This window comes from Hyperoodon ampullatus (genome assembly GCF_949752795.1).
Source record: "Hyperoodon ampullatus genome assembly, chromosome: 9".
Classification (NCBI taxonomy): Eukaryota; Metazoa; Chordata; class Mammalia; order Artiodactyla; family Ziphiidae; genus Hyperoodon; species Hyperoodon ampullatus.
In genome coordinates this window covers 105,792,356-105,814,671 of record NC_136922.1, presented here as the reverse complement: position 1 = coordinate 105,814,671, position 22,316 = coordinate 105,792,356, and the positions used below count along the sequence as shown (strand labels likewise).

At 53.6% G+C, this 22,316-nt stretch overlaps 1 protein-coding gene across 5 annotated transcripts in view; it reads right to left on the bottom strand.

The window, feature by feature from the left end:
- Positions 1-22,316, bottom strand: part of DPP6 (dipeptidyl peptidase like 6) — a gene marked incomplete at both ends in the record, with an annotated part of 1,060,012 nt that overhangs the window by 19,137 nt on the left and 1,018,559 nt on the right. For all 5 annotated transcript variants that reach the window (XM_079711771.1, XM_079711773.1, XM_079711770.1 and 2 more), the window contains 3 exons: positions 92-161; positions 4,566-4,664; positions 19,343-19,390. In XM_079711771.1, the coding sequence (XP_079567897.1) occupies positions 92-161; positions 4,566-4,664; positions 19,343-19,390 (217 nt within the window). The remainder of the gene's footprint in view (positions 1-91; positions 162-4,565; positions 4,665-19,342; positions 19,391-22,316) is intronic.

Genomic DNA, 22,316 nt, shown 5'->3' with positions numbered 1-22,316 from the left:
GAGCCTGCTGAATTGTTTCCAGTGATTAGTTTGCAGTGGATATCAGCCTCCCCTTACCATCTCCTTGAGAGTTTCACCCTGGGATACTTACACCACCAGGAGCAAGGGGTAGTGGGTGGTGTCGGAGAAGGTCGCTGGCTTGAGGATCTGAACCGGCAAGTCTAGGCAGAAACAGAACACAGGGCAGCATGTCAGGGGCCAGGAAGGGAGGGGTGGGATGGGGGCTGGCTGGGTGTGCCCGCCCTGGGGTGGTGCTCCCAGGGGTCTGGGAGACAGGCACCCTGGAGGGTTAAGGCCGGTCCTCCACAGGGGCACTGCGGCTCACTCTGGACTTGGGGAAAGCACCCAACCTCTTTGAAGCTTAGTTTCTCCATCTGAAGCTTAACTGCAATCTTGCAAGCAGGAAAGTGTTGAAAAGCAGAAAAGCCTGGACCACTGTGAGCACTTGCTGACAGCAAAATTCCAGGCGAGGGTTGGGGGGAGATGAACCCCCAGGGCAGCGTGCATCTCCCTGCCGGGCAGCACCGCCCCAACAAGTAGTTAAGTGGGGACAGGTGGAGACTGAGGGCGGGGTGGGGTGAGGCAGGGGGCAGCAGCTCTGAGGAAGAGGCTAGAGCTGTGGGGAGCCTCCGTGCAAAGCCAGGGGCTGTGTGGGCCTCCCCATTTGCAGGCTGGAACTGGGCAGGTCTGGCTGCCTGCGGAGCCAGCAGGAGGGAGCTGGTGCAGACGTGGGTCCTGCAGCCAAGGTCCTTTGGATCTGGTCCTTGGCAACCAGGATCCAGTCTGGGAGGGAGGGGGCCGTTTCCCTCACTGCTTTCTCTGTTCTTCCCCAAACAAACCTTCCTGCCCAAGTTAGAAATTGTTTATTGACGTTAACTACAGCCCAGATGAGCAATTAAATTGGAATTAGTGGCTTTTTCAGTACAATTACTGTAGATGCACCCCAGGCTGGGGGTTGGCTTAGCAGCCTGCTCTGACCAGGGTCTCATTGCTGATTCTGGCTGAATGTTAATGGCTTGCAAATTAGATCAATGGCCCAGGGACCCTGGACTTTATCACTGAAATATCCATAAAACATGGGCTGGGCTGCTTTCTGCCACTGATAAGCCCATGGGCAGGCTTTGGCCACAAGCGGCTGAATACATTCAGAGAGTGTTCCTGCAGTTGGAATGCTTCTCTAAGGGAAGCCTTAGCCTCCGGTAGCATTAAATGAAAAACAAAGCATAACAAAATAAAAACAGGTCCGTAGGGCAACATCGTTCAGATTTCCTGGGACCCCAAGGGGCGATGGGCAAACGCCGGCCCTGCACACAGCTGTCCCTGCTCTCCTCGCATCTGCGTCCCTGTTTACCCACAAGTAAAACCTCACCCTGGAAAGAAACCTCATGCGCAAGGGGGGCCGGGAGTTGGCTATTTCTTTCTAAAGACCCTTTTCTGCATTTTTGCAGGAGGGGATGGCAGGCACCGCACCCCTTAGTGCTCTGGGGTTTGGGAAACATGGTGTGCAGAGTGGATGGAGGAGGGCCCTGGGCTAGAAGCTGAGACAGATCCCGTGAAGGAATGTGATCTGGCCTCCAAGGCTGTGGTAGGAAGTGACAGATGGGAGGAAACTTGCTGATGGGGGACGGGGGCGGGCAGCAAGCTGAGGTCTGACCGTGGAGGTTGACTGGCCTTATAGGGCGTGACCTGTGCAGTCACACAGGCCTGTGCAAGAGCCCTGGCTACACTGGAAGCTCTGCTGTCACAACAAGCCCCCCGTTTTCGTTTTGCTCGGGCCCTGCACATTACCGGGCCTGCCTGAGGTCTGCAGATAAAGACGAGGGTAGAGGGGGTGGGGCCAGACCTGTGGAGGTTGCTTGCTCACTCATCCACCCTCCTAAACCTCCATCCATCCTTCCCTGCATCCCTGCATCCACTATCAATCTGAAGTCATCTTGTTTTCTTGCCTCGGGTTCTTCCTTATAAAAGGAAAGCACTAAGATAAATATCCAGTTAATCTGAGGGCTCTCATGAACTTGGATCTGTCCTGAGTGACTGGATCCCAGGTTCTGTGTGGCAGTTTGAACCAGTCACTGATGCCATCCCCACGGGCAGCCCAGACATTCCTTTGACCCATTTCCTGGCAATGCGAAGTCTCAGCGATGGGGCTGTCTGTACAAGACACCTTGTATGATCAGAGTCGCTCTCTTTACAGAAAACAGCTCGGCAGGGAAGAGGCGGGGACTTGAGATGAACAGGTCAGGAGCCGCGTCTCCAGTGCACACGCCCCAGGGCAGCAGAGGTTCTGCTTCCTGCCTGTGGGTAGCTGGTTTCAGGCCTGTCTGACTCGGGGTCGCTGGTTTCTGTCCCAGTGAAACAGCTCACGGGCTCCTGTGGTGGGTTCCCCCGGTCTCCCCGCGCTGCCTTATCGTGTTAGAGCCACGACTCCTGCAGGTCTCCTGAGCCCACCTTCAGCCTGGACTTGCGTACTTCTTGCTCCTCATTTCTGTTCTGTGGTTCCCCCTAGCCCTGATGACGGGCATCTGTGGACGGCCCAGTTCCTCTGTCTCCCTCTTTCTGACCGACAGCTCCTCTCCCGCTCAGGACTGGACGTGCTTGAAACCCAGCCACCGGGGGCTGTGCTCCCTGGACACGCAAAACTGCCCTCGGTTCCAGAGCCGAGTGCATCCTGTGGGACCTGCGTGCGTCTCAGGGATGTTGAGAGAAACCCAGACCCGGAGAGGCGGTGGGGATGGCCCTGGCCTGTGGGCAGTAATGTCCCCACCGGGCATGACTGCAGGCTCCACTCATGCCTCTCCTAAGTCTATCTCTCCTCCTGCCTCAGGCCCTTCCTTCTTGTTTCCTCCATCAGCCCCTCAACAGAGTGAGTGCACACGGGCCACTGTAAGAGAAAACCTCTGCACCCGTGGGCCCGGGGGAGAGGGGTTGAAACACATCCTATTTTCCGACTTTTCTGACTGTCTCAGGTGAATCTCTCTCCCTAGCTGTATCTCTAGCGATGTTTAGAAAGGTTCCCATATAGTGTGATTCCGTGTGGCCCAACGATCGGACCAGGATGAAGGTGCTGGAGGGTGAGGGCCCCTGTGTCGGCTGCCACCTGGAACAACCCCGCGGCTGGAATTCCACCAGCCTCCCGACCCACCCACGACTGACCATGCCGATGCTTCTCCCTCCTTCTCCCCTCTTCTCCACCAACCGAAAGCGACTCCAGGAACCCGTTCAAGTCCCACCTTGCTGGGAACCTTCACGGGACCCCAGTCCATTCCCACGCTCTCCCCTGAGCTCCTGGGCCATTCCTTTCTGCTCTGAAGGACGCAGCTTTACGGGCTGCACTGTCTGGGTGGGTTTGATTTTGTTCCACAAGCTGAGCCTTGGTTCCTGCCCTTAGGGGCTCATGGTCTGTCAGGTGGCTGGGTCCAATCTAACAAGGGGTGCTGAGTGATACTCCAGGGCCCACCAGCCCTCGTGACAAGCCGCTGTCCCACTGAAGGGACAGGGCAGACAAGGAGCTTCCAGACATGGGCTGGGGCGGCAGACACAGGCTCGCGCCACCACCTGCCCACCCCCGGCCCAGGCCTGCAGTTCAGGCATCACTAGTCAATCTCCACACTCTTTTCCACTGGTCCCTGGCGACCTTCTAAGTTAGCTCAGGAGATGAAGTCTATTCACCAACCTCAGAGACGAGGGGCAGGTGGTACCTGAGTGGACGACTCAAAGATGACTTCAAGGTTTGAAGTCTAAGTTATCTGAAACCAGTCAACACAACTGAAGGATGTCATCCTCAAAAGGAGGAGAGCGTGGAGGGGGACACAGTGCTGGGGAAGGACGGTGAGATGAGTGTGGAGCATTGTGCGCTTGAGGCTCCCAAGGGCAGACGCCCGGTGGGTGGTGAAGCTCCGGGCTGGGCTGATGGGGGACAGTCTGCAGGGGTGAGGAGGCTACGAGAACGCTGCTTCCCTCCAGGAGATGCAAGTCCCATTCCAGCCAGTGCTCTGGGGTCCTCAGGGCCTAGGGGTGCCTGCTGCAGAGCACGTGCTCGTAAAAGCTCATTGAATGACTGAACGGACAGTTTAAGAGGGAGGACACAGGCCAAGGCAGAGCGCCGGGTGGTCGCGGGCTGCACCGACCACCAACCCCTCAAGCTGTGTTTCTCCAGCTTCCAGGACGCCCCTCAGCCCATGAGCAACATTTACAGGTAAGATGACGAAGCACTAAGAACATCAGTGGCACAGAAAGGGAGTTTCCAGGGGGGAGACCTTTTCCTGGATGGTATCGTGACCTCTTCCGCCCCAACAAGGAGGGGGTTTCCGTCTGGGGTCTTGTCTAAACCGTCAGCCGCTCGAGGACAGAAATCACATGCTCCTGTCTCTGTGTCACAGAGTGAGCATGCTGGCTGTGAGCGCGGCCAGCCCAGCGTGAACTTCCCCCAGCCCCTGGTCCCCCTCGCTGGGGAGGATGCAGTTCTAGCCCGTGCTCCCCCGCAAGCCCCCACCCGGCAATCACGGCCAGGCTGTTTCAGAGCAGATGCTGGTTTTCCCGTTTAAAGGAGCAAACACAGCACTTACTGTAGTCGTCAATCTCGATTTCCCTGTACTCTACTTTAGGCATCTGCCGGTCGTTTATGGCTTTCTGTACATGTTCATTTGTTTCTAGGTCAAAAATTTCTGAAAGAGAGAAAAAAATGACACACTCAGATTCAGTAACCGCTTCTTGACGCCGTGAGACTTCACGCGCCTCCTGTCACTAGCTCCTACGTCAGAGGAGCGGGCCACCGGGTCCACGGCTGGAACCAGAGCTGCACACATTAGATCGTGTGCTCAGGTCCCAGCACGAGAGGAGAGTCTAGCTCAGGGCAGGGGCTCCAGGCAGACGGCAGGTTCTTCCACTGTGTCCAGCGCTCCTGCCCCCCGGCGATCCTCACTCTCCATGGCGTTTCTCCCTCTCCCACACACACATGTTGCTTCAGGTGTGCTTGGTCTCAAGACTGTTGGTTTTGGGAGACCGACATCGTGCCTGTCAGGACAAGTGGTTTTACAAATGTAGTGGCCTCAGTAACACTACAGAAAGGAGAGTAGAAGCTGGAGCGTGACCGTTATTACATTTTCCAGGAAAAGTGGTTGGGCTCGGGTTTCTTGCCTTAGTCACAGGGGTCTGGCTTTGGGGACCTTGGTCTGGACGGTCACTCGAGCTGGCAGTGAAGCCACATAAGCTGCAGTGCAGGGGGACTGGCCCATCTCCCTTGGAGTCTAAGAGGCGGCTCCACCCTGAACCGCACCGTAGACACACCAGCTCTGTGACCCTTAGGTTGTAACAGCTCAAAAGGCCCTGGCTGTGACCCTCTACCCCCATCAGCCCTCTTCACTGATCCCCTGCAGATGTGGCCCTTCTGTTACATGTCAGACTTCCTCCATCTGACATGTAACAGAACCCACCCCACTTCTTTTCTCCCCTCTCACCTCAGTCCTACCTGGGGACAACTCGTGGTTCATTTGAAAGGAAGTTTTATCTTTAAGGGGCTCGACGTTTGGCTCGACACGTCACTTTGAAACATTTGTGAACATTTTAAAGAATAAGCTAATCTCACAAGCATCCTCCGTGATAACTGCCTTTGAGGACAGCGGGCCCTGCACGGGCGTCCGCTCCACACAGGCTGGGCAGGTGAGTCATTGCTCATGACCAGGACCTCCAGCAATGAGTGTCTTATCTGTGGAGCCATGAGGATGGCCTCTGAGCAGGATCAGCAAACTTCTACGGGGGCAGAGGCAACTGAAAGTTCCCAGGGCTGGTGACAAGCAAATAAACAAAACAGAAGATGTTTTTCAAGTTTGCTGAGCATGTATTTGGATATTCAGCTTTGGTGAAAAGGTGAGGGGAGAAATGGTGAAACTAACACTCAAACAGGTAGGGTTAAAAAAATGCTGAAGTGGGACCCCCGCCACATAGCACGCAAGAAATGCTGTCCTTTGTGGAAAGCCAGAAGGGACCCTTGACCTTGTGGTCACACATGCAAGTTCGGGAGGGGATGCCCGACCCTGGCATGGTGTGCCTGCCCTACTGCCTGCCCAAACTCCTAACAGAGCAGAGAGGGCACTCATTTCCCTGAGTCCACATGCCCTCGGCCCTTTAACACAGCATTCCAGGCATACACGGTCTGTTGAGAGGAGTTGGTTTAGGAGATATTAACTATCTATTCTCCATGTTCTATGCACACTTATAGGGCAGGAAGATTAGAAGGGAGCTCCACAAGATAATGAAAAAGAATAGCACTCTTCAAGTTCTTTGCTGCCTCAGGGCCTTTGCACTTGCTGTCCTATGTTGCTGGCTCTTCCCCCGCCCCATCAAGTCAAACATCACCTCAAAGAGAAGCCCTGACCCTTCACCTCAGGTACCCCTCTCAGGTGCACTTAACACCAACTCTAGGAGATTTGGTCATCTGCCTGGCTGACCCTATCCCACCCAAGGCATCAGTGTTCAGTCCCATCCCAGGGGCAAAACACACTAGTTTCCAGGAACATGAGTACATAGAGCTGTTTGTGAAAATCTGACTCATATCCCGGAAATGATGCATCTTCACAGCAGCCGAGTTTGGGCTTCGACCCACGTCTTTCTTCCTTTTCCCACATGGAAAGGACTGAGAGGTCCTCCTCGGTGTCTCAGAAAGCCCAAAGGCTCTCAGAGGTTCCCGGCGCTCAGACCTCTTAGCGGTAAAAGCTGAAGCGATTGAGGCCTATTAACCACTGCTTCCCCCACAAAGCAAAAAAAACCCCCAAACCGAAGCACATTTTTATTCAATTGATTGAAAAGTGGACAGTGCTTGAAGGACTAATGGTACACCCAAGTTACTATTTAGTTAATTCTGGGAATTGAGGAAATTCATCGAGGCAACCCAAATCCAAGCTTAGCGTAGGAGCCGGAGCACAGACCTTACAGGGTCTTCTGGAAGCCTCAGCCCTCTGGACCATGACCTGGACCTCTCTGCCTGCCTATGAGATAAGCCCCGGTGGAGACAGGGGAGGGACTCGGGGTGTGCGAATGTGGGTCAGACCAGAGAAACGGACACTCATGAGGATGAGGGAGTCATCGGGAGCCCAGGAAGAATGTCTTCAGGGTCAAGAGCAAGGCTGAGTCCTTTGCTGCCAGAGACGCAGCACCGAGCTTCTGCTTCTGGGGGGTGGACAAGGCTCCAGTAAGGGCCGACCTGGATGATCAAACTTCACAACGAAGAGACCTGGTGCAGCCTCTCAAGGTCTGTTATAACCTTCTCTCCACGTGTCTGCATCGGGATTTGATATTTCTGACACCAGATGAGCCTGAAGGAGAAGCTTCGTGCTCAGGTTTGACGTGCTGCTTTGCAGCCTACAAGTGAGGCTTGCGAGGAGTTAATGAGAACACAGACTTGCCACCGAAGCGCTGCGTTCCCGGTCCCTGGATCCGGGAGCCGCGGCTTCGTGCGGGAGCCCACAGCTTCCTGACTGCACATGGTCGTCCTAACCGCACACGGTCGTCCTAACCGCACACGGCGTCCTAACCGCAGACGGCGTTCTAACAGCACACGGTTGTCCTAACCGCACACGGCATCCTAACCGTACACGGCATTCTAACAGCACACGGTCGTCCTAACCGCACACGGCGTTCTACCCGCACACGGCATTCTAACAGCACACGGTCGTCCTATCCGCACACGGCGTCCTAACCGCACACGGCATTCTAACAGCACACGGTCATCCTAACCGCACACGGCACTCTAACCGCACACGGCGTCCTAACCGCACACTGTCGTCCTAACCGCACACTGTCGTCCTAGCCGCACACGGTGTTCTAACCACACACGGCGTTCTAACTACACACTGTCGTCCTCACCGCACACGGTCGTCCTAACTGCACACGGCGTCCTAACCGCACACGGTCGTCCTAACCGCACACGGCGTCCTAACCGCACACGGCGTTCTAACCTCACACTGTCGTCCTAACCACACACGGTTGTCCTAACTGCACACGGCATCCTAACCGCACACGGTCGTCCTAACCGCACACGGCGTCCTAACCGCACACTGTCATCCTAACCGCACACTGTCGTCCTAACCGCACACGGTCGTCCTAACCGCACACGGCGTTCTAACTACACACTGTCGTCCTCACCGCACACGGTCGTCCTAACAGCACACGGCATCCTAACCGCACACGGTCGTCCTAACCGCACACGGCGTCCTAACCGCACACGGTCGTCCTAACCGCACACGGTCGTCCTAACCGCACACGGCGTTCTAACCGCACACGGCGTTCTAACCGCACACTGTCGTCCTAACCGCACACGGTCGTCCTAACCGCACACGGCATCCTAACCACACACGGCGTCCTAACCGCACACAGTCGTCCTAACCGCACACGGTTGTTCTAACCGCACACGGTCGTCCTGACTGCACACAGTCATCCTAACCGCACACTGTCGTCCTAACCGCACACGGCTGTCCTAACCGCACACGGTCGTCCTAACCGCACACGGCGTCCTAACCGCACAGGGCGTTCTAACTGCACACAGCCTCCGCAGGTGGCATGTGAATAGCTAGTCCCGCTATACTGAAATGCCACCCTTCACAGAAAGGCGCCAAAGCAACAGACTATTAAATTTAGTTAAATATTAGATTTCTCATTTAATGATTGCCCACACAACTGGTTTTATCAGCAGAGAGCTGGCTGTCCCACAGGGGAGCTGAGTTAAGCCATTTTATTTGTTCCCGTAATTGCATTCAGAGAGGGCAGGATCATGGCAGAGGAAATAAGAAAAGACCGGCCTGTTCCCGAAGGGTTCTTCTTTTGACATCGGGGCCGTGGGGACCTGCAGTCTGAAGCACGCAAACGGCCGCTCCTCAATCAGATGTGAGCCCCTCTCATATTTGGTGGAATCAGCTACTGTCAGAGCTGGGCCCGCGGAGCCTGCAGGAACCAGGACAGCTCACGACGGCTGCTCCCCGGCTGTGCCCCAGCGGGCCGACGCCGAGCGGTGGCAACCGAGGCCGTTCTGAGACTCTGCTGGCTCTGGGCCCTGGAGGAATTGCCACTTGGCCGGATTTGGGGACACGAATGACCAGAATCAAATGGAAGCCAATAAGCAGCCAAGCCAGAGAGAAGAGCCGGCCGCCCCTCTCGCGTCTCTGAGGGGAGCGGGAGAGCGGGGACTGCACGCAGATTACTCGAGTCTGGCCGCCCGCCAGGATTTTCTGGGCTCCTCCCGGCGTGTTTCGGACAGCTTCCTCTTGTGCACCTGTCCCGGCAGCATCAGGGCCCCGTCCTCCCTGCTCAGTGGCTGCAGCATCACAGACGCGGCCTGCCCACCCCGGGGCTGCACGGCTCAGACTGGACCCTGGCCTGAGGCTGGCATGGACGCCCTCCAGACCCCCGTCTCACCTGGAGACTGCGTTCTCCAGCTCCCAACGTCCAGTTGTTAAGCCACACAGTTTGGGTGGTAATTGTTCTTTTTGCTGTGTCTCTCTTTCTCTCCAGCCAGATTCTAAGCAACCTGGAAGCAGGGTGATATAAGTGCATTCGTGGTGTGGGCACCATGTCAGCAGGCGGGTGGGCTTGGTGAGAGGGGCCGTGCGTGGCTCCCACCCCATCAACTACATCCCAACTCAGGAAAGGGCACAGAGCCGTGGGCCTGCCAGTCCTCCAGTGTCCCAGGGACACCGAGGCAGGTGCCCTGAGGGGCAGAAGGTGCCATGTGCTTCACTCACTCCACACTCTGTTAGCCAAACACCAGCTCGCCCCCAAACCTGCCGTGTTTTGGCCTAGAGCGAGCCGTCTGCAAAACTGATAGTCACCTGTCCCTCCAGAAGGGCTGCCTGTGTGTGTGTGTGTGTGTGTGTGTGTGTGTGTGGCGTGGGGGGGGGAGCTGCAGACCTGGAGGACTTTCCAGACACAGCGGAGGCCTTGACCGAGATGGGCACATGCTGGCTGGCACCTCCTGGCATCCCCCCATCCTACCTGCTTGCCACGAGCCTGACAGCACAGGTGACGTCCCCTGGGTGGGGCCTCAGAGGAAGACGGCAGGGGGGTCTCCCAGGCAGAGAGAACCAAGTGAGAAAGGGAACAGACACCAAACAGCCCGTGTCTGGGACAATCTCAAAGAAGAACGCCTGTGATTCCAGCTGGCCGTACGAGTTGGTTTTGCTTCTGTGTAAAAACCCGACCGAAGGGAGTGGCAGGGAGAGGCCCTGTCTAGGAGTTCTGGTGAAGGAGGCACACCGGGCGGCCCGGTAACTTGGAGTCTGTGAGCAGCTGCCACGACACTGCAGGCGCTGCCGGGACACAGACCACGCCGAAGCCGCCTGCGGCACTCTGTCCTGTGGGCTGTGCCGGGCAGGGAGGCGTGTGGTGCTCGCAGGCCTTTGCACCTGAATTGTGTCCGCACACCGAGCTCACACCCCCTCACACTCACACTGAAGCCAGCAACTATTAACGCGGCGACTGTGCCAGTTTTCCTACGCCAGCATCTGAGGAGTGTGCTCTGGCCCCGACCATAATTACGTTCTTAAGGAAACAGCTTCTAAATAATTCAGAGTCTCATCTGTGACACCCGCAGGCTCTGTCTGCAGATAAGATTTTCTAAAGGGAAAGAGGTCCAGTATTCCCCGGGTGGCTCTGGGGTCGGGAGCAGAGAAGGAGGAAAGACAAAGACTTCTGAAACAGTGATTTCGAATTTCAGAGCAGGGCTGGAACCCGGGAATGATCGTTGCCTTCCGACCCTGACCGGACCTTCGGGGGCCCGCCTGCCGCCTGCCGAGCTGTGTTCCCACGGCTTCTGTTTGCCTGTCACTGTCACACCACGTGGGCCATACGCAGCTGGACGTCCAGGCTTTCCACAATTTGCCCAAAGGCCACCTCCCCAAGAGCCAGATCGCCTGCGGGCCACTGGGCTGTGGGCAGGTGGCCCCACGTCCTGCCTCCGATCCGCACGCCGGTGGGACCTGCCCTCCCGACTTGTGAGGTAGCTCTGTACTCTGCTTGCCGGGCCCAAACACCATCAGGGACTCAGCGCTGCGTCAGGTTCAACCGGGGCTGCCTCTGGAGTGGTGATCAGGGATGCTGCGGTTGTGAGCACGTCACTCAGGTGACAGCAAAGCAAAGGCCTTGGGCTCCTGGGGCCCGGGTGTGGGACCTTGTGCTTGGGGTCACATGAACCAAGGTCTGGCCTGGCCGTAGCCATGTGATCTCAGGTAACTTGCTGTGAGGCTCGTGCCCAGTACTGTCCGGGAAGCCTCAGGCAGGCTGGTCCTTGGTATTAAGTGGTTACTTGGTTATGTTAAAAGTGGTGGATGTGGTGCTGACGGGGATTAAGCATTCGGGGTGCAGTTCAAGGGCTCGGTCCTGCCGACCCCAGAATCCTTCCCGAGGCTGCACACCGGGGCTGAGCGGGGTTCATCCCAGAGCAAAGGATCCTTGGCCCGGCTCAGGGCAGGTGCAGGACGGAGCCGCTAGGCCTGAGGAGCCCCCGGCCGCGCTGGCTGCCGGCTGAGCTGTGCCCCGGCGCCTTCCAGCTGGGACACCTCAGGAGTGCTCCTTTCCCTCGGTTTTCCTCATGGATGACGGGGGTCGCAGGAGCTCCTGCCTCCCGGGCTGTGGTGTGGCGGGACGAGTGCAAACACGCAGAGTGTCTGCAGCAGCGCTGGCCCCAAGCCAGCTGTAACCTGCCTGAGGTCGCTGTTGCTGTCACCGCCACTCCTGAAGCCTCCAGCCTTTCTCCAGGTCCTGTTTCCAGAAGATGTTCACGACGCAGCCTCGGGCAGCACAGGCACACGGCGTGGCTTCTTGGAGCCCAAGCCTCACAGGACAGCTCTTGCAGGCAGGGGCAGCCAGGGGGACGGAGTGCCCACCGCTTGCCTCTGGGACGCTCCTGGAGCGTTTCCACGGCCTTTTCAGCCCCGAAGAGCACAGCCCACATGAAACGCACCTGAGGCCCGAGGGCTGCGCAGTGAGCCGTGTGGTCCTGCACGTGACGCACGTGGATCCGAGCCCAGCAGAGGAGCCCCAAGGCTCGGATGGGCCCAGTGTCTGGGGGCACCGGCTCCGCCCCTCACCCGAGAGGGGCCCACCCAGTTCGAAAGACAAACCAAAACCTGAGGGCACTCTGTTCCGTGCTGGCGCAGCTGGAGATGAGACGGGCAGTGAGGCTCCAGAGCCGACATCAGACACATCAGAAGTTAAACACACAGAAAAATCCCCGGCTGACTCCCCGCCGCCAAGGCCCGGAGGCTAGACTCTGGGTTTGACACGCTATCGGGACCTGCAACCTTCAATCCTTGTTTTCCAGGCGGCCCCAGGCCTCTCCTGTGGTGTCAGCTTCCGGCACAGAGCCCGGGGAACGGCGCGGGGCGGGGGCTGAGGCACGGGGTCCTGCCCAAGTCACCATTGGCAAGTCACACAGTCTCCCTGTCCCCACCCCTGTGACTGGCACCTGATGGGCATGGCATTCATGGGCAGAGGGAACTGAAGAAACTAAACATCTGAAAAATCTTTTTAAAAACCTGAGCTCACTCGTGGACTAACTTTGCGACGTTTTGCTGTTTTCCTTTCCTCCCTCCCTCCTTCCTCTTTCTCTCTTTTTAAAAATTTCTTCTCACTTCCTCCTCTTATTGAGAGTATTTGCTCCTGAACAGTAAGGATTCCAGAAGAAATAGTCTCAGCTGTCAGTATTCTTGCAGCTTGAACCTGGGCTGTCTCTTCTGGGGACCAGAGCCTACGCTGCCTGTGCGGGCTTCCTCCCGGGGTCAGGACAGGGCGGGAGCAAGAGGACGCGGGGAAACGCGCTCTGTCGCGCACCATCCGACGGTAACCATGGGGATGTAGCCCTTGGACGTGGGGTGACAGGTGAGATCCGGGCCTTGGGTCTGGCATCTACTACACACACAGGGGTGGTGATTACGGGTTATTCCCCGACGGGGGCAGCCAGGAGGGATGCTCAGCTGAGCTCCGACACCCAGGCAGGACCAACGTGCACAATCTTTGCAGAAGAACACGATAAACAGGGAGTAAGTACAGGACGCATCCTGAGAGCCGTGCGACGTGGCGCAGACACCGCATCTCTCGGGGTCTCCAAGCTCCAGTCTTTAAAGGAAAGAGGCTGGACTCGCCATCAACACTGTCTTCGCTCTGAAGTCTCTGAGCCCCAGCACAGAACAGGTTTCCCTTCTTTTCTGCCCCGAGCCACGGGGTGTGCAGCGTCTCACAGCTCCCGGTATCATCAACAAATAAACCATCCCTTGACACGTGTCCTGCCCACCATTCCGACAAAAGACCACTTGTTACCTGAGAATTAATTGTTTTGGGTCATTTGAATGATAAGCAAACGTTCAATTCTTTTGCTGATTAAAAATATAAAACCTCTCTTTTGCTGTGCCCGTTTAGGATTGAAATGCATTTCTTAGGAAATAAGACGTTAGTTTAAGCCCAGTTCTTAAATTGGGGTCCGCAGACATAGTATCAGAAGTCTTACTTTCTCCCCTTTATATAGGGTCTACTTATTATTCAAGTCTGGGAAACACTCGATTACCAGACACTTGCTAGGGCATCAAAGCTGTCTGAATGCACCTGCCAGGTGTGCTTGGGGGGGACTCAGGAGCCCACCTGGCAGGGTCGGGGCAGCAGGCGGTGGGCTGCAGCTGAAGACAGATATGGGATGAAGGAGCAGTGGAGCACAAGTCTGGGGACGCAGCCCCCGAAGAGGACAGGCCAGAGCCAACCACCGACAGAGGGCCAGGTTTGGGTGAAACTGGGGAGGGGGCGGGGGAGACCCTGCTGGGGAGGAAGGCAGCGGTGTGGTCTCCCGCGAGCTGCCAACCCTTCGTCCCTGCGTTTCTGCGTTTGGGGCTGGTGCCGTGAAGAGCAACAGGAAACCTATTCTCCGGCACCACCTGCCAACTTTTCACTGAGATGTCTCCGGAAACCAGTTTTGCTGCCCACAGCAGTGTGGGGAAAGTGGAGACAATCTAAAAAATCACAAAAACAACCTAAATCTCAAATCCCTACCAAATTTGAAAGACCCTGACCAATTTTCTCTGAAACCTTAGCTCAAAGCTGGTCTCTTCTTTCAGGTCTTCTGGGACATTGTCTCTGGATTTGATGAAGACCCAGAACTCAAACCACTGCTCAAACCAGGCACTAATGAATATGTAAGTCTTTATGGTCTCTCCTAGACGTTTGTGTTTATTATTACATTTCCTGTCTTTCAGCTTTATGTCTTTTAGGTCCTAAGTGATGCTAAGCTCTTCCAGTGGAGGGTCAGGTCCTACAACTCTACAATCAGCCCCGCTCCCGGCAGCTTGGTCCCCCTGTCCTTGATGGTTCCATGCTGGGCCCTGGTGCTCGCAGCCACAGTCAGAGAACCTTCCTTGGTGAGGTCATTCCCCTTCTATGAGCCTCCCTAGCATTGACCACACCTGTCTGGAAAGGGCCTTCATGGTCAGACCAAAGTAATCTACACAAGAATGGCCCATACTTACCCACTAGGTCACTCCTTTCAGGGACAGGCCTCCTAGATTCACTCTCCTTTTTACTTCCTGTGATACTGACTGCTAACTCATCAAAGTTTCTCCCCCTTCCCAGGCACACAGCTTCTCTTTTTCTAGGTGGGCCCACGTGCAGGAGTTCTGGCTGGAAAGGATGCACACCACCGCTAGGGCTCAACACAAAAATTACAAAACCTTCCTATTTTTTCTCTGCTTCAGGGCCAGAAGCAGAGCCTTGAAGATGCTGGGGCCACACTCTAGAAGGAGCCTGCAGCCCTGGGTTCCTACCAGGAGAGCAACGTGTATTTTGTGTGTGCGAAATAGAAACCCTCGTTCTGCTGAGTGTTGGGTGGCATTGCATCCGCACAAAAGATGCTGAAGTCCTCCCCCTCAGGACTGGTGAGGGTGACCTCATTCGGAAACAGGGTCTTTGCAGAGAAATCAAGCTAAAATTGAAGTCATTAGGGTGGGCCCTGATCCAATATGACTGGTGTCATTTTTTTTTTTTTAAGATGTTGGGGGTAGGTGTTTATTAATTAATTTATTTACTTTTGCTGTGTTGGGTCTTCGTTTCTGTGCAAGGGCTTTCTCTAGTTGTGGCAAGTGGGGGCCACTCTTCATCGCGGTGCGTGGGCCTCTCACTATCGCGGCCTTTCTTGTTGCGGAGCACAGGCTCCAGACGCGCAGGCTCAGTAGTTGGGGCTCACGGGCCTAGTTGCTCCACAGCATGTGGGATCTTCCCGGACCAGGGCTTGAACCCGTGTCCCCTGCATTAGCAGGCAGATTCTCAACCACTGTGCCATCAGGGAAGCCCACTGGTGTCCTTTTATAGAAAGGGCAGACTTGGACACAGACATGCACACAGGGAGAAGATGAAGAGCCTGGGGTGAGGTTTCCATAAGCCAAGGAATGTCAAAGATCGACAGCAACCAGCAGAAGCTGGGAGAGAGGCCTGGGACAGCGTCTCCCTCACAGCCTCAGAAGGTACCAACCCTGCTGACACCTTGATCTTGGACTTGCAGCCTCCAGAAAGGCGACACAATAAATTTCTGTTGTTCAAACCCCCAGTGTGTGCTACTGTGTGATGGTGGCCCTAGGAAACTCATACACGAAGCTGCTGAGATTTTGGTGGTGGTTGTTACAGCAGCTGTGATCATTCAGTAGCAAAATCCTGATTTTATTTGAGGTGCAGGGAGCCCAGATAAAAGACATTTCCCAGCATCCTTTGCAGCCTGGTGGGACACGCGGCCAAGCTGTGACCTTTAGATGAAGCAGAGTGTCAGCAGCCCCTGTGGGGAGACAGCTTGAGGCGCTCAGTTACAGGAATCACCCTGTGCTTCACCCGCCCTCCTGTCTTCCAGCCCGGGATGCAGACACGATGCCACTGTGTATCACAAAGCAACACGTCTTCCATCCAGTTTCAGCAACTGCTATCTTGAGTTTTCTGTTACACGTAGCCAAACGTGATCCCAAATGATGTAAGAGATTTTTATATTTTAAAAGAAGCCTTTGTGCAGGTGTGACGTCCACACCCACAGGAACGAATACTCAACAGGAGTATTTCAGGCACCTGCTGGGCGGGGAAAAGTAGGTGCTCCAGGGGGTCTTTCTGGAGCCCCTCAAACTGCCATCTCAGAACATACATCAGACACTGAACAAAAACACCCCTATTCGCTTGGGTGGTGGGTACCACACCAGCAGCCACATTGAGGTCATGCCTTTTCCAACTTAATTTTGTGGCTTAAGTCAAAAGTCTGAACAATTTTGAGCTATACCGAGAACTATAAACGCAGAAACAGGGAAAGTCAGAGTGAAATATCTCCTGAGTTTGCATTAGGCTGCAGGAAAACCAGAGCTCAAATGTAACCATATGCACAGGCTTATACAACAAAGGTGACAAAAAAGAATTCCACACATCAGCACAGGACATAAATGTTGTCCAGTGTCCCATTAAGCAGCACATGGCTGAGATGAAGCACCACGGCGTCACCTCCAGGTTCTCTGTTAAATTTCAAAGAAGAATGGGACACCGACTGCAGAGCCAACCGCACCCCGTGTGCAAAATGCTTGTTTCTTATTCCCTGGGTCCTCTCTCTGGGAATCAGCCACAAGAGTGACAGTTCAACTGCAACAGTAAAACGCTTAAAAATACCTGCTTATGTCGGGAGCGCCACAATAGAATATGGACGACAACCTACAGCCTCCAGTCTGTCCATATTGATTGGGTTGATTGGTTAATGCAGCTAACCAACCAAACATGAAAATAACTGGTCGTTTGGCTTCCCAAGTAGAATTAGTAAAATACCTCAGAACTCTCTTTTAGAGGCACTGCACCCCCCTATACATTATTTTATAAATAGAATAAATAAAATGTTGTGTCGATGCTATTCCGTATATCTAAGACACAAATCTGCTTCACTTTCACTCACGCCCGAGCCTTAGGAAAGTGGTGGTGACTTCACCCAGCACCGTGGGAACGGCAAGGCGGCTGGGGGAGGGAGGAGGGGGCGTTGGGACCTTTTCACGCTCCTGACCCTCAGGGTCCCTAATGGTGTCATCACACCCAGGCCTGAATGTGACTAAAAGCAAAATCCATTCTGAAAAGGTAGGTATTAACCCCTTGACTTGGAGAGAAAAATAATAGGACCCTCCAAAGAAGTATTTAACTGAATGGCTTTCTTAAGCAGAGTTACATCTATTTTTTAAATTATGGATTCGCAGGAAGTTTCAAAAATAGTGCATTGAGTTCTGTGCTCCCTACCCTCAGCTTCCCCAGTAGTGACCTCTCATATACTGTGGTGCAGTCACTGTACTGCAGTCACTGTACTATAGTCACCGTACTGCAGTCACTGTACTGTAGTCACTGTAGTGCAGTCACTGTCCTGTAGTCACTGTAGTGCAGTCACTGTCCTGCAGTCACTGTACTGTAGTCACTGTACTGCAGTCACTGTACTGTAGTCACTGTAGCGCAGTCACTGTACTGCAGTCACTGTACTGCAGTCACTGTCCTGTAGTCACTGTCCTGTAGTCACTGTACTGCAGTCACTGTACTGTAGTCACTGTAGTGCAGTCACTGTACTGTAGTCGCTGTAGTGCAGTCACTGTACTGTAGTCGCTGTAGTGCAGTCGCTGTAGTGCAGTCACTGCAGTGCAGTCACTGTAGTGCAGTCACTGTAGTGAAGTCACTGTAGCGAAGTCACTGTAAAGCAGTCACTGTAGTGCAGTCAGTGTACTGCAGTCACTGTAGTGCAGTCACTGTAGTGCAATCACTGTATTGCAGTCACTGCACAGCAGTCACTGTACTGTGCAATCACTGTATTGCAGTCACTGTACAGCAGTCACTGTAGTGCAGTCACTGCACAGCAGTCACTGTAGTGCAGTCACTGTACTGTGCAATCACTGTATTGCAGTCACTGTACAGCAGTCACTGTAGTGCAGTCACTGCAGTGCAGTCATTACCGTGTAGTCGCCGTAGTGCAGTCACTGTCCTGTAGTCACTGTACTGTAGTCACTGTCGTGCTGTCACTGTCATGTAGTCACTATAGTGCAATCACTGGACTATCACTAGACTCCCGAATCTCACAGCCTCCTAGAATGGTCCCCCACTGTTGACCACATTGGAGAAGTGGCTGGGGCCAGGCACATCTCTTCACCCAGAAAACTCACCCCTGCTCTGGGGAGGAGAAGCAGCTCACTCTCAGCCTGGCTCCCTCTGATGCCATGCAAGTGTTTTGAGTGGGCTTTGTATGTATTCTGACATCCATTTTTTGGCTTTTTTTCTTTGCATTTAAATGATTTAATTATTTACTTGTGATTATAGTATTACGTATCTTTAATTCTGAATTTCTGATAATTATTTGATAGTTTTGCAGAATATTATCATTTTGGATTTTTTTCTAAACACTGTCTCTAAATAAATCTATTTTATCGACGTTTGAACACTTAAACCATTTTTAACCAGTGATTAATATGCTGATGGAGATCTCCTTTTCAGAACTTTCCCCCTAACCAGCTCTCCTTGGGGCCTGAAACCCTGCCATTGAGACAGGAGCCAGAGTGGCTTCCCAAGGGAATTACAGAAATTGCCACAAGCTTTGACTCCGTGTATGAAGGTAGAATGCTGAGCAGGGTCCTTCAGGGAAGGTGGCACTGGGGTGGTGGCACTGTGGGAAGGGGAGGTGGGACTGTAAAGGCTCAGGATTCCCCATGGATTAGGGCAGAGGAAGGCCGAGAAAGGTCAAGTTCTCTTTACTTCTCAGCTTTCCCGAGGGTCTGCCTGGGACTGCACACATCAGTTCCAATTTTTTGTATAAGTATACATATGCACATGTCACCCCCAACATGTGTGGTGTCCTCGAGCCTCTCTGGAAAGTTCAGTCCCTGCAGTGGCAAAGACGTGAGGTCCCCCGCATGCCATGAAGATGCCCCCAGAGCCACGGAGACAGGTGGGCTCAAAGCGCCCATGGAGCCTCGGCCCTGTGGGGAGATTCTCAGAAGGGAGAGGACTTGGGCAGGCCCGGCTCCAGATCCCAGGGCCGAACGCACATATCCGTGCGGCTGGGGCTTTGCCCAGAGTGTCGCAGGCAAGGCCGGCACACCCTGTGGTGGCCTCCAGGCCTCGGCACTGGTGCAGCTGTGGGACCTTCTGGCTGGGAGGCCCGCACCTTCACTTCCATCCCATCGAATCAGTATTGGCGACCGCGGGGTTCATTCTGAACTGCTAGGACATGACCCATCTCAGCCTCCAAACAGAAACTCTGCCCAGATTATCTCATAAAGCTTTTCTGCTTCTTTCCTCCCAAGTCGCAGGAAGAGTTAAGCAAAGACCAAAAAGCACTTACTTTTCTTATCTGTCGTGTTGTGCACGGTCACCGTGGGGACCCCAGGACCTGCATTGGGCAGAGAAACAAAAAGGGGGTCGTGAGTTTCGTGGAGAACAAAAGAGAACCAAGCCTTCGTTACAACGTGCTCAGCGGGGGCTCTGGGGCGCCTAGCTCCGCGGAAGAGTCAGCAGCCACGGACGATGGCAGGGGCTGGGCCCTGGGTGTTAAAGGCACGTCTTCCTAACTTTGTGTCCACGTCAATTACAATGAACCCAATGAAAAGTGTGTGTGTTTTAGATTATTATAACGACATAAGACATCTATACCCTTATAACCTCATTCTGACTGTCCAGACACAATTCCACATTGTCTTTACGGAGTTCTGGTCAATCACTGCAGACTCAGTCCTAAGTCACCTTTCAAAGCTGCCTTGCTGGCCCCTCCTGGAGGAAGCCATGACCTCCACTGGTCTCCTGTAATGCTTGGTAAAAACTTACTAGTGTAACGGCATAATTTTGCAAATGTTCATCTGCGTTTCAGTTTTCCCTGATGACGTAGCTCGCAGCTTCCAGCTCCAAGGCTGTCCTGAAGCTGCAGCCCTGGGGTGAGAAGGGGGCCTGGCCAGCTGTGGGTCAAGTCTGTAGGTCGACTTCGTTATTCTCTTTGGCAAAAGGAGAGTCCAGAAAGAGAAAAAGGCTTTGTAAGTTATTTTTCAGCTATTTTGAAGGTGTATTAAGAGGCAGGTGAGGGTTTTTCTAACTTCATCTCTGCCCCTTCTCTGCACTCCTTCTGTTCAGCCGGGGCGGGCCTTCCCACGGGATGTGACGGACACCAAGCGTGTTCCCACCGGGCCTACTGTTCTCTCTGCCCGAAGTCTCCGTCCCCAGACACTGGCGCAGCTTGTCTTTGTCTTCATTAAGTCTCTGCTCACACGCCTCCTCCCACCACTTGCTGGAAGAGACCCCTCCACGACCACCGGCCCAGCTTCCACCCGCCCCTGCTGCCTGCTCTTCACAGGGCACCGCCCGGACCTAAGGGCAGGACCCTCTAGTATGCATTTTCAGTATCTGTTCATTGGCCCTTTCAGCTGCCCTAGAACGCAAGCTCTAGAATTTTATGAACAAACTCTGGAAGTCTGTCTTTCCTGCCATTAGTTCCAGCATCTAGAACACCGTTTGGAACATGGTGGGGGCTCGATTACATATCCGTGGAGCGAATGCTGGATGGATGATCAGAGAACACACAGGACAGAGCAGGGGAGGCTGCGCCTTCGGCCCTGGTGCACTTGGGAGAAAGCAGACAGACAGGAAGTGAAGGCTGGCGGAGGGCAGGTGTGCAGAGCAAGATGGATGTGTTCTGGGAGCTGTGGGCCCTGGGGCTGCTTCTCCTCTGCCTCAGGCTGGGGTCTCTGGGACGCTATGAACTCCCGGGGGTGGCTGCATCTTAGCTGGGGATACGTACTATTTGGGCAGCTTCCCGGGGATCATCATCAGAACTTCCTGCCCACTTCCAAGGGGCCACATGACAAGTGGCTGAGTTGAGAGCCAGGGTACCTGCCATGGATCTCAGCACAGTGAGGCTCAGAGCGCCCTCCGCAGAGGACAGCCTAGTCCAGCGTCCTGAGAGAATGTGGCAGAAAAGCAGTGCAGTCCGAGGTACCATGGAAAGGCAAGATGGGCTGGTCCAGCCCGGGAGCACCCCCCGGCCTGGCTGAGCTGAGAGACAGACTGTGGTCACAGCAGCCGTGGACCTGAAGCCTGTCCATTACCTGGGACTGGGCCCAGACACTATCCAGTGCACATCCGAAGTCCGGGAGGTCCAAAGCCTTGTCCCCCCGACCACGTGACCCCCCCACCCCCATTCACCCATAGATAGGATTGCCCAAACAGAATGCAGCTTAGCTAGTTATATTTGAATTTCAGATAGACAATATATATTTTTCAGTATAAATATGTCCCATGCAGTATTGAGACTTACTACTAAAAATCCATTTGTTGTTTACCTGAAATTTAGTTTCTGGGTATTTGCTAAATCTGGTACCCTTGACCCAGGGACGGGGAGGCGCGAGCAGTGATGTGAGACTCTGCATTTAACCTAGAGGGACAGAACTCACTGAAGGGGATCTAGGCATTGGCTGTGGGTTTAAATTATTGAGTCAAACTAAGTTTTCTGGCTCGAAGACCCATTTCCCCATGGGGCACTCATGTGGAAGAACAGATCAGTTACTGAGAAATAAAGACCCTGCATCTCTTTTCCCTGCACATTTCAGGGTGAGTAAATTTGCAAACAGAGCACATCCTCCATTCTTATTAATAATGTAAAAGATTATTATTTATTCAGTGCCTACTATGTAAAAGGCAATCTGCTAGGTGTGTATATGAATAATTTCTAATTCTCACACCAGCTCTACAAAGCAGGTGCTTCTAACCATATTTTACAGATGAGAAAACACAGGTTTCAAGAGCTTTATGTTTTTTTTCCCAGCCATACAATAAGAAAGCTGCTGAGCCTGGATTAGTCCCTTCTTATTTTTAAATCCATAAACTTGATATATGTTTCTAAAAAAATTCAAAAACTACAAGAAGGAATAAAGTGACAAGTAAAAGACCCTTCTCACCCCACTTTCCAGAAGTAACCTAAATGTTTCTAAAACGTCCTAAAATGTTTCTCTGCATATAAGTGGTCAAATGTACACATAAGCAATTATTTAAACATACAAATAAAAAATATAAAAAACCTTTCATGTAAATATGCAGCTTTATCAGACCTTAAGGTTATACCATATTGCCTTACTTTTTAAAAATAAAACATCATTCACAGATTTTTGAGGTCCCCTGTGTGCCCTGCCCTAATCTCAGTCTGCTTCCTTTCCAGAGGTAACTGTTATCTTGGAGTTAGTATTTATTATTTCTCTGCATATTTAAAAGATATTTTTGCCACATGGTATGTGTTCACAATAACATATATGCCACACACAGTATAATATAGCATA